The sequence below is a fragment of the Lithobates pipiens genome, unplaced genomic scaffold (genome assembly GCF_037356315.1).
Source record: "Lithobates pipiens isolate NorthernLeopardFrog02 unplaced genomic scaffold, aLitPip1_a1.2 Scaffold_23, whole genome shotgun sequence".
Taxonomy (NCBI): domain Eukaryota; kingdom Metazoa; phylum Chordata; class Amphibia; order Anura; family Ranidae; genus Lithobates; species Lithobates pipiens.
The window spans coordinates 45,051,588-45,063,915 of record NW_027507785.1 but is presented as its reverse complement, the minus strand read 5'-3'; the positions used below and the strand labels follow the sequence as shown (position 1 = coordinate 45,063,915).

Sequence of the window (12,328 nt, the reverse complement as noted above, 5' to 3'; positions counted from 1 at the left end):
TGCACAGAATATATTTTGTAGAACAATCTCAGAGACTCATTACCAGCTCTCTCTTCTGTACTTCAAACCAGCAGGAGATTCCCGGGAGACTGTGAGACAGAGTGAGAGTGCTCCGCTCTATCCATAGACTCTGAGAGAGAGAGAATAGAAAAGAGAGTGAGAGAGAAAAGAGGAGAGAAGAGAGGAAGAGGAGAGGAGAGAAGATAGGAGAAGAGAAAGAGAGGAGAGGGAGAGGGGGAAAGGATAGATAGACTTGTCAGTGTCCAGAGACAATGCCTACCTTAAACTCGTTGTCTTTATCCCGAGCTCCCCGGTGGAACGGACGGTCGTAGCGGAATCTGCGGACGTTGTTTACTCGGTAGAAGCTCTTTATCCTCTCCGGGACATGATCCATGCTGAGGACTCTCGGAGTGTCCGGGAGCGGAGTCACCGCATAAATTTGCAGGTCTTACATGGACAGTCAAGGAACAAACTACCTGACCTCACACTTCCAGACAATTATTTTCTTCCATTAGTAACCCATAAAATGAAGATTTTGTATCCTACAGAATTTTAAAGTTAACCTCAAATCCCAGAAGTTTGAAGGACCTGCTCCGGTTTCACATTCCTGCTTCCCCTCCAACACCCGAAGAGTCCATCATAAAATCTGGGCCACAACGTTCTGACCTGCAGCTCCCACTCTCTGGACACTCTACCCAGCTTAACCCGGAACAAGCGGGACACTCTATCCAGCTTAACCCGGAACAAGCGGGACACTCTATCCAGCTTAACCCGGAACAAGCGGGACACTCTATCCAGCTTAACCCGGAACAAGCGGGACACTCTATCCAGCTTAACCCGGAACAAGCGGGACACTCTATCCAGCTTAACCCGGGACAAGCGAGACACTCTACCCAGTTTAACTTGGGACAAGCGGGACACTCTACCCAGCTTAACCTGGGACAAGCGAGACACTCTACCCAATTTAACTTGGGACAAGCGGGACACTCTACCCAGCTTAATCCAGGACAAGCGGGACACTCTACCCAGCTTAATCCAGGACAAGCGGGACGCTCTACCCAGCTTAACCTGGGACAAGCGGGACACTCTACCCAGCTTAACCTGGGACAAGCGGGACACTCTACCCACCTTAATCCAGGACAAGCGGGACACTCTACTCACCTTAATCCAGGACAAGCAGGACACTCTATCCAGTTTAATCCAGGACAAGCGGGACGCTCTACCCAGCTTAACCTGGGACAAGCGGGATACTCTACCCAGTTTAATCCAGGACAAGCGGGACTCTCTATCCAGCTTAATCCAGGACAAGCGGGACTCTCTATCCAGCTTAATCCAGGACAAGCGGGACACTCTACCCAGTTTAACCTGGGACAAGCGGGATACTCTACCCAGCTTAACCTGGGACAAGCGGGATACTCTACCCAGCTTAATCCAGGACAAGCAGGACACTCTACCCAATTTAACCTGGGACAAGCGGGATACTCTACCCAGCTTAACCTGGGACAAGCAGGATACTCTACCCAGCTTAATCCAGGACAAGTGGGACACTCTACCCAGTTTAACCTGGGACAAGCAGGATACTCTACACAGCTTAATCCAGGACAAGCGGGACACTCTATCCAATTTAACCTGGGACAAGCAGGATACTCTACCCAGCTTAACCTGGGACAAGCAGGATACTCTACCCAGCTTAATCCAGGAAAAGCGGGACACTCTACCCAGTTTAACCTGGGACAAGCAGGATACTCTACACAGCTTAATCCAGGACAAGCGGGACACTCTATCCAATTTAACCTGGGACAAGCAGGATACTCTACCCAGCTTAACCTGGGACAAGCAGGATACTCTACCCAGCTTAATCCAGGACAAGCGGGACACTCTACCCAGTTTAACCTGGGACAAGCGGGATACTCTACCCAGCTTAACCTGGGACAAGTGGGATACTCTACCCAGCTTAACCTGGGACAAGCGGGAAACTCTACCCAGCTTAATCCAGGACAAGCGGGACACTCTACCCAATTTAACCTGGGACAAGCGGGATACTCTACCCAGCTTAACCTGGGACAAGCAGGATACTCTACCCAGCTTAATCCAGGACAAGCAGGACACTCTACCCAATTTAACCTGGGACAAGCGGGATACTCTACCCAGTTTAACCTGGGACAAGCAGGATACTCTACCCAGCCTAATACAGGACAAGCGGGACACTCTACCCAGTTTAACCTGGGACAAGCAGGATACTCTACCCAGCTTAATCCAGGACAAGCGGGACACTCTATCCAATTTAACCTGGGACAAGCGGGATACTCTACCCAGCTTAATCCAGGACAAGCGGGACACTCTACCCAATTTAACCTGGGACAAGCGGGATACTCTACCAAGCTTAATCCAGGACAAGCAGGACACTCTACCCAGTTTAACCTGGGACAAGCGGGATACTCTACCCAACTTAATCCAGGACAAGCGGGACACTCTACCCAATTTAACCTGGGACAAGCGGGATACTCTACCCACCTTAACCTGGGACAAGCAGGATACTCTACCCAGTTTAATCCAGGACAAGCAGGATACTCTACCCAGCTTAATCCAGGACAAGCGGGACACTCTACCCAATTTAACCTGGGACAAGCGGGATACTCTACCCAGCTTAATCCAGGACAAGCGGGACACTCTACCCAGTTTAACCTGGGACAAGCAGGATACTCTACCCAGCTTAATCCAGGACAAGCGGGACACTCTATCCAATTTAACCTGGGACAAGCGGGATACTCTACCCAGCTTAATCCAGGACAAGCGGGACACTCTACCCAATTTAACCTGGGACAAGCGGGATATTCTACCAAGCTTAATCCAGGACAAGCAGGACACTCTACCCAGTTTAACCTGGGACAAGCGGGATACTCTACCCAGCTTAATCCAGGACAAGCGGGACACTCTACCCAATTTAACCTGGGACAAGCGGGATACTCTACCCAGCTTAACCTGGGACAAGCAGGACACTCTACCCAGTTTAACCTGGGACAAGCGGGATACTCTACCCAACTTAATCCAGGACAAGCGGGACACTCTACCCAATTTAACCTGGGACAAGCGGGATACTCTACCCAGCTTAACCTTGGACAAGCAGGATACTCTACCCAGTTTAATCCAGGACAAGCAGGATACTCTACCCAGCTTAATCCAGGACAAGCGGGACACTCTACCCAATTTAACCTGGGACAAGCGGGATACTCTACCCAGCTTAATCCAGGACAAGCGGGACACTCTACCCAGTTTAACCTGGGACAAGCAGGATACTCTACCCAGCTTAATCCAGGACAAGCGGGACACTCTATCCAATTTAACCTGGGACAAGCGGGATACTCTACCCAGCTTAATCCAGGACAAGCGGGACACTCTACCCAATTTAACCTGGGACAAGCGGGATACTCTACCCAGCTTAACCTGGGACAAGCAGGATACTCTACCCAGCTTAATCCAGGACAAGCAGGACACTCTACCCAATTTAACCTGGGACAAGCGGGATACTCTACCCAGTTTAACCTGGGACAAGCAGGATACTCTACCCAGCTTAATCCAGGACAAGCGGGACACTCTACCCAGTTTAACCTGGGACAAGCAGGATACTCTACCCAGCTTAATCCAGGACAAGCGGGACACTCTATCCAATTTAACCTGGGACAAGCGGGATACTCTACCCAGCTTAATCCAGGACAAGCGGGACACTCTACCCAATTTAACCTGGGACAAGCGGGATACTCTACCAAACTTAATCCAGGACAAGCAGGACACTCTACCCAGTTTAACCTGGGACAAGCGGGATACTCTACCCAACTTAATCCAGGACAAGCGGGACACTCTACCCAATTTAACCTGGGACAAGCGGGATACTCTACCCAGCTTAACCTTGGACAAGCAGGATACTCTACCCAGTTTAATCCAGGACAAGCAGGATACTCTACCCAGCTTAATCCAGGACAAGCGGGACACTCTACCCAATTTAACCTGGGACAAGCGGGATACTCTACCCAGCTTAATTCAGGACAAGCGGGACACTCTACCCAGTTTAACCTGGGACAAGCAGGATACTCTACCCAGCTTAATCCAGGACAAGCGGGACACTCTACCCAATTTAACCTGGGACAAGCGGGATACTCTACCAAGCTTAATCCAGGACAAGCAGGACACTCTACCCAGTTTAACCTGGGACAAGCAGGATACTCTACCAAGCTTAATCCAGGACAAGCGGGACACTCTACCCAGCTTAACCTGGGACAAGCAGGATACTCTACCCAGTTTAATCCAGGACAAGCAGGATACTCTACCCAGCTTAATCCAGGACAAGCGGGACACCCTACCCAGCTTAATCCAGGACAAGCGGGACACTCTACCCAATTTAACCTGGGACAAGCGGGATACTCTACCCAGCTTAATCCAGGACAAGCGGGACACTCTACCCAGTTTAACCTGGGACAAGCAGGATACTCTACCAAGCTTAATGCAGGACAAGCGGGACACTCTACCCAGCAAAGCAACACAGTAATTTATATATAAAAAAGGAAAATAAAGTTCTGCTTTAGGGTTAATCTTTTCAGGGTTAGATAAAGGGATCTATGTCTAAAAAAAAAAATGCATAGCCATTCATTCAGCGAAACCACATGTGCATTCCTTCTGTGTGAATAGGGCAAAAAAAATGAACATTCTTTAGGCTTTTTTTTTTCCTGTTCTGAACAAATGTTGTTTAGTCACAGGCAGTAATAAAACCCCTTTACATTTATTTGTTAATTATCTGTAGCGTTCTTTTAAATAGCAACATTGTATCTCTTGTTACAAAGCCAAAAGTATTTTCTATGCCCTTTGGCTCCATCTAGTGGCCATAATGTGACATTTTACTACAGCCCATAATAAAGGAACATTCGTGCAGAAGAAGAAACAGCTTAAAGAACATTTGTTTTTTGGACAATTGGCATAGATTTAATTTGCATGTCGTTTCACCAGACACAGAATTTTTTTCTTTAGAAATAGTCCCCCTTATAATAAAATTTTAGTGTCAGGTTAAGTGCTAAGCGTTCATTTTAGCCATCAAATATCAGGGTTCAGGTAAGGCATAGCAGAGATAAGGTCTCCAATTTGTGAAACTTAATGGAACTGCTTCACCTGAACTTGCTTTTGGCGCTTAAAATCCACGTAGTCATTATATTTTATATACGGGTGGTTGGAGCGATAGAGGCGAGTTATTGGTGAATGGTCCTCATGTGTCGAGCGACGGTGGAGGGGGGGGGGTGGGTCTGTGGTCAGGTCTGTCTGCCGCCCCTCCCCCCCCCCCCCCAATGGAGCACCAGCCGCCACTGGTGTGCATGCCTATTAAGGTAGCCAATCAGCTCCTAACTTCCGCTTGTTCAATTAAGCTTTGACAAAAAAAAAAAAAAAAAAAAAACCCCGGACGCTGATTGGTTTCTATGCAGAGCTGCACCAGATTTCTCCATTTTTAGTGAAATCAACCCCAATGTATCAAAGAAGATAAATCGCTTTCTGCGGCTGCATATGAAATAATTCTGGGGGTTGCGCGCGGTGAAGGATACATTGGGCGTCGCTCTGCAGTATGGTGTCATCGGGATGGTTGAGATGCTGCATTGCGATGGCTTGCGGGAACTCGCTCAGCATCCTCTGCTGAAAGGCCTCCAGCCGCTCGTAGTCGTGACCCCGGCACACAAATTCCTTATTCTGTCCAGAGGAAGAACACACAGAAAGGACAAATAAAGGACAACGCAGACGTAGGGCGCCGTCATCGCTTCATAGAGCCACCGCCAGTACAAAAAAACAAAGGAGAAAGTCCCCATTCCATTCATACAATCTGGTTGGTCCACATTATCAGAAGGTGACACGGACAATGGAACTACCTGGGAAAGGACAGAGTCAGTCATAGAAATGGGGGGGGGGGACCCCGATTCTGATTGACATCTACTTTAATTACACCCCCTCCTCCAGCCAGCTGAATGAGCAATGAAGGATCAGGGGCTCCATGCTGTGTTCCCTGTGTTAGGGGTCAGCAGGAGGAACACTGTGGTATCATGTGAGGTGGGGGGGAGGAGATTTGTGTTGGGAATTGTTCTAGGAGGGAAAGTTTGGGGAGGTGCGCTAGGAGTAGTGAATTGAGGGGATTTGTGTTGGGAGGGGGGATGGGGGAAGAAGATTTGTGCTAGGTGGGGGAATTGTTTCAGGGGATTTGTCCAAAAAAAGTAAAAAAAAGTAATATGGTAAGGGGGGGGGGAGACTTTGCTAGGAGGATTTTTTTTATTTTTTTATTGGGGGGATGATTTGTGCCAAGATGGGGGATTGGGGAGAATTTGTGCTGGGAGGGGGGATTTGGAGTGGGGGAGAGGATTTGTGCTCATTGTGGAAATTTGAGGGTAAAGGATCAGTACTAGGAGCGGGCAATTTCTTTGGGGGGGGTGGATTCATGCTGGGGGCATATGGGGAATTAGCGGATTTGAGCTGGGAGGGGGGGGGGGCAAAGATGCTGGGAAGGGGATTTCCGCAGGGGGCGGATCTTTATTGGGAGGAGGGGAGCATGCTGTTAAGTGCTCAATATTTTTTTTTTTTGGGGGGGGGGGGGGTTTGGCGAGACATAATCATACATCTAGGGGGGGGGGCACAATCTGACATGTTCGCCCTCGGCTCTAGATGACCTTGCCCTGACACTGGACTGACAAGAACACAGATTGGTCCAAAGCTTTGCCCTTCCCTTTCCTCTCAGTCTGAGGGACTCCGGATCTTATACTATCTGTTCCAGGCAAAGAACGAGATAACAGAATTTATTTTCAGGGAGAAAAAAATGAAAGTTTCAGGAAGATGAAGAAGCGCGGTGTAATGTTTTCTCCCAGCAACTTTACTGATGACCTCACAGTCGGAGAGGGCGGAGTAAATTATTCCACAAACAATTGGTTCTTACCCTTAAAAAGAACGGAAACTTCTTCCCATAAAATCCAACTCTGAAAAACTCCGGCTCAAGCCGCTGCTGGTCCATGATGTGGTCATAATAGGAGGCCTCCATTTTCTGAGGACGATGAGAAGACACAAAGGAGAGGAGAGGAGAGAGCGAGAGAAAGAGAGAGGTGTGATATGGCAAATATCAGACAGGTGTCAGGTCTGATGGGTACAGACACTAAATAGATGGATACGGACACTGAGTAGATGGGTACAGACACTGAGTAGATGGGTACAGACACTGAGTAGATGGGTACAGACACTGAGTAGATGGGTACAGACACTGAGTAGATGGGTACAGACACTGAGTAGATGGGTACAGACACTGAGTAGATGGGTACAGACACTGAGTAGATGGGTACAGACACTGAGCAGATGGGTACAGACACTGAGCAGATGGGTACAGACACTGAGCAGATGGGTACAGACACTGAGCAGATGAGTACAGACACTGAGCAGATGAGTACAGACACTGAGCAGATGGGTACAGACACTGAGCAGATGGGTACAGACACTGAGCAGATGGGTACAGACACTGAGCAGATGGGTACAGACACTGAGTAGATGGGTACAGACACTAAGTAGATGGGTACGGACACTGAGTAAATGGGTACGGACACTGAGTAAATGGGTACGGACACTGAGTAAATGGGTACGGACACTGAGTAGATGGGTACGGACACTGAGTAGATGGGTACGGACACTGAGTAGATGGGTACGGACACCGAGTAGATGGGCACAGACACTGAGTAGATGGATAGAGACACTAAATAGAAGGATACAGACACTGAGTAGATGGGTATGGATACTGATTAGATGGATAGAGATACTGAGTAGATGGATAGAGATACTGAGTAGATGGGTATGGACACTGACAGACACAAAGTAGATGGATACAGACACAGAGTAGATGGATACAGACACAGAGTAGATGGATACAGACACAGAGTAGATGGATACGGACACAGAGTAGATGGGTACGGACACAGAGTAGATAGGTACGGACACAGAGTAGATAGGTACGGACACAGAGTAGATGGGTATGGACACCGAGTAGATGGGTACGGACACCGAGTAGATGGGTACGGACACCGAGTAGATGGGTATGGACACCGAGTAGATGGGTACGGACACTGAGTTAGATGGGTACAGACACTGAGTAGATGGATAGAGACACTAAATAGAAGGATACAGACACTGAGTAGATGGGTATGGATACTGATTAGATGGATAGAGACACTGAGTAGATGGATAGAAACACTGAGTAGATGGATAGAGATACTGAGTAGATGGGTATGGACACTGACAGACACAAAGTAGATGGATACAGACACAGAGTAGATGGACACAGACACTGAGTAGATGGATACAGACACTGTGTAGATGGATACGGACACTGTGTAGATGGGTACGGACACCGAGTAGATGGGTACGGACACCGAGTAGATGGGTACGGACACCGAGTAGATGAGTACGGACACTGAGTTAGATGGGTACGGACACTGAGTAGATGGATACAGATACCGAGTAGATGGGTACGGACACTGAGTAGATGAATACGGCCTCTCAGAAGACTCACCAATATCCAGCTCAGGCTCTGAAAGTCGTAGAGCTTCTCATACTGAGCCGCCAGCTCCCGGCACAGGGGGATTGCATATTCCCAGCACTGGAAGGACCCAACAGAGAGAAGTGTGACTGAGAAATCTCAATCATGGCAGATTTACAAAAACCACCATTGCCGGCTTCCCCGGGATAGTAAACTTTCAGTAAGACCACCAGCAGAATATTTGGCCAGTTTGCTCACCTTGCCCTTGTTGAAGTAGTGGATGATTTTGCGGCTCAGGCTCTCTTTGCGCTGCCATTCGGTCTGGGCGGGGTAATGGAGGAACTCGCGCAGGGAGCGCTCCTCCCACTGCAGCATCTCCCAGTACAGGATCAGGGTGAACGCGGCTTCTAGAAAAAACGAGAATGGAGGAGGGGCATCGTCAGGCACGCAGGACTACTCGGGGATACAACCAGAGCTAATGGGGGGTCATTCTGTGATTGCAATCCCCTTGACTTTAGCACTCTGACTGGGAGAGGGTGAAGGCAAACACAGAAGCTGACCAGGTGTGCCGCATGCAAATTGTGTTGACAACAGAGCATGCTGATTGAAGAGAAAGTAGACTGAGTAGGGAAGACCTTATCAGTCTCCTGCTGCTCCTTCACCGTCAAATTACCACCTTTTGTTATGTTACAGCCTTATTCCAAAATGGATTAAATTCATTATTTTCCTCAAAATTCTACAAACAATTCCCCATAATAACAATGTAAAAAAAAGTTTGTTTGAAATCTTTGCAAATTTATTAAAAATAAAAAACAAAAACAATCCCATGGACAGACAGTAAGTATCACGGCCTTTGCTCAATACTTTGGTGAAGCTCCTTTGGCACCAATTACAGCCTCAAGTCTTGTTGAGTATGATGTATGATGAGTATGATGTATGATGTATGATGAGTATGATGTATGATGTATGATGTATGATGAGTATGATGTATGATGAGTATGATGTATGATGTATGGATGAGTATGATGTATGATGAGTATGATGTATGATGAGTATGATGTATGATGAGTATGATGTATGATGAGTATGATGTATGGATGAGTATGATGTATGGATGAGTATGATGTATGATGAGTATGATGTATGATGAGTATAATGTATGATGAGTATGATGTATGATGAGTATGATGTATGATGAGTATGATGTATGATGCTACAAGCTCGGCACTCCTATTTTTGGGAAGTTCTTTTGCAGGACCTCTCCAAGCTCCATCAGGTTGGATGTGGAGTGTCGAAGCACAGCCATTTTCAGATCTCTCCAGAGATGTCCAATTGGGTTCACGTCCGGGCTCTGGTTGGGCCACTCAAGGACATTCACAGAGATGTCCCGTAGCCACTCCTTTGTTATCTTGGCTGTGGGCTTAGGGTCGTTGTCCTGTTGGAAGATGAACCTTCTCCCCAGTCTGAGGTCCAGAGCGCTATGGAGAAGGTTTTCATCAGGCATGTCTCTGTACATTGCTGCATTCATCTTTCCCTCGATCCTGACTAGTCTCCTAGTTCCTGCCGCTAAAAAAACATCACCACAGCATGATGCTTCCACCACCATGCTTCACTGTAGGGATGGTATTGGCCAGGTGATGAGCGGTGCCTGCTTTCCTCTAGAAATTAAGCTTAACATTCAGGCCAAAGAGTTCAATCTTTGTTTCATCAGACCAGAGAATTTTGTTTCTCATGGTCTGAGAGTCCTTCAGGTGCCTTTTGGCAAACTCCAGGGGGGATGTCATGTGTCTTATACTGAGGAGTGGCTTCTGTCTGGTCCCTCTACCATACAGGCCTGATTGGTGGAGTGTTGCAGAGATGGTTGTTCTTCTGGAAGGTTCTCCTCTCTCCACAGAGAAACGCTGGAGCTCTGTCAGAGTGACCATTGGGGTTCTTGGTCACCTCTCTGACGAAGTCCCTTCTCCCCCGATCCCTCAGTTTGGCCGGGCGGCCCACTCTAGGAAGAGTCCTGGTGGTTCCAAACTTCTTCCATTTACAGATGATGGAGGCCACTGTGCTCATTTCTGCACCCTTCCCCCGATCTGTGCCTCCATACAATCCTGTCTCCGAGGTCTACAGACAATTCCTTGGTCTTCATGGCTTGGTTTGTGCTCTGACATGCACTGTTACCTGTGGGACCTTCTATAGACAGCTGTGTGCTTTTCCACATCATGTCCAATCAACTGAATTTATCACAGGTGACCTCCAATCAAGTTGTAGAAACATCTCAAGGATGATCAGTGGAAACAGGAGGAACCTGAGATCAGTGCTGAGTGTCATGGCAAAGGATGTGAATACTTATGTACATGGGAGGAGCCTGTGATACTTATGTACATGGGAGGAGCCTGTGATACTTATGTACATGGGAGGAGTCTGTGATACTTATGTAGATGGGAGGAGCCTGTGATACTTATGTACATGGGAGGAGCCTGTGATACTTATGTACAAGGGAGGAGCCTGTGATACTTATGTACATGGGTGGAGCCTGTGATACTTATGTACATTGGAGGAGTCTGTGATACTTATGTACATTGGAGGAGTCTGTGATACTTATGTACATGGGAGGAGCCTGTGATACTTATGTACATGGGAGGAGCCTGTGATACTTATGTACATGGGAGGAGTCTGTGATACTTATGTACATTGGAGGAGTCTGTGATACTTATGTACATGGGAGGAGCCTGTGATACTTATGTACATGGGAGGAGCCTGTGATACTTATGTACATGGGAGGAGCCTGTGATACTTATGTACAAGGGAGGAGCCTGTGATACTTATGTACATGGGATTTTTTTCATTTTATATTTTGGATACATTTGCAAAGATTTCAAACAAACTTCTTCCACGTTGTCATTATGGTGGATTGTTTGTAGAATCTTGAGGAAAATAATGAATTTAATCAATTTTGGAATAAGGCTGTAACATAACAAAATGTGGAAAAAGTGAAGCACTGTGAATACTTTCCGGATGCTGTGTATTGTATGAATTTAGTAGGCGTTTAGTCCTACACTGTAGCAGTTTAATAAAGTAGGACCCACTAAGTTGCTACTTGTAAAATAAGGCGGAAAGGACACCTAGGCTTACAAGGGACAGAAAAGCACCCATATTGTAAACACACAAGGGAAAAAATGTAAAAACAAAATGCAAATGCCTCTGGCATTATCACCATAATGTGTCTTATATGTGTATTTCCTATGACCGGTTATAATGTAGCATTTTCCTGATTGAGATATTACAGGAAAATACTGCATTATGGCCACTAGATGGGGCTGACAACCATAGGAAACAAATCTATTAGAAACATTATGACAACGGGCTTGTGAATACTTAATTCATTAGCACAGGGAATGTTTAAAAAAATAGACTACTAGATACTGTATAGACACTAATAGAGGGCCACCCTCTCTTTTACAATGGATGCTGGAACATAAATCCATACCTGTGTAGCTCTCCGCCTGTAGGTGCAGGTCACCTAGTTTATGAATATATCGGATGTACATCTCTTCTTTATTAATTTCCGATTTGTAGAAATTCTGTGAACATCGAAAGAGAAGGGAGAGTCATATCACACATTTACAATCTGACGCAGACAGATGCCCACATGCAGATATATGTTCAAACTGATGCACATAAATATAGATACAGCCAGTCATATGGAAACAATGTATACACATTTTATTAGCTCCTCACCATCAGATTTACTGTACAGCCGACCTTCTTGTTCTCGGCCTCCTCCCCCTTCATACAGTCCCTGGA

The 12,328-nt window shown here is 46.9% G+C and overlaps 1 protein-coding gene across 1 annotated transcript in view; it reads right to left on the bottom strand.

The window, feature by feature from the left end:
• Positions 1 to 12,328, bottom strand: part of DOCK3 (dedicator of cytokinesis 3) — a 189,767-nt gene that overhangs the window by 8,777 nt on the left and 168,662 nt on the right. Inside the window, 8 exon segments of the mRNA XM_077451060.1 lie at positions 44 to 130; positions 281 to 447; positions 5,583 to 5,724; positions 6,953 to 7,057; positions 8,567 to 8,653; positions 8,792 to 8,940; positions 12,012 to 12,105; positions 12,263 to 12,323. Coding sequence (XP_077307186.1) covers positions 44 to 130; positions 281 to 447; positions 5,583 to 5,724; positions 6,953 to 7,057; positions 8,567 to 8,653; positions 8,792 to 8,940; positions 12,012 to 12,105; positions 12,263 to 12,323 — 892 coding nt within the window.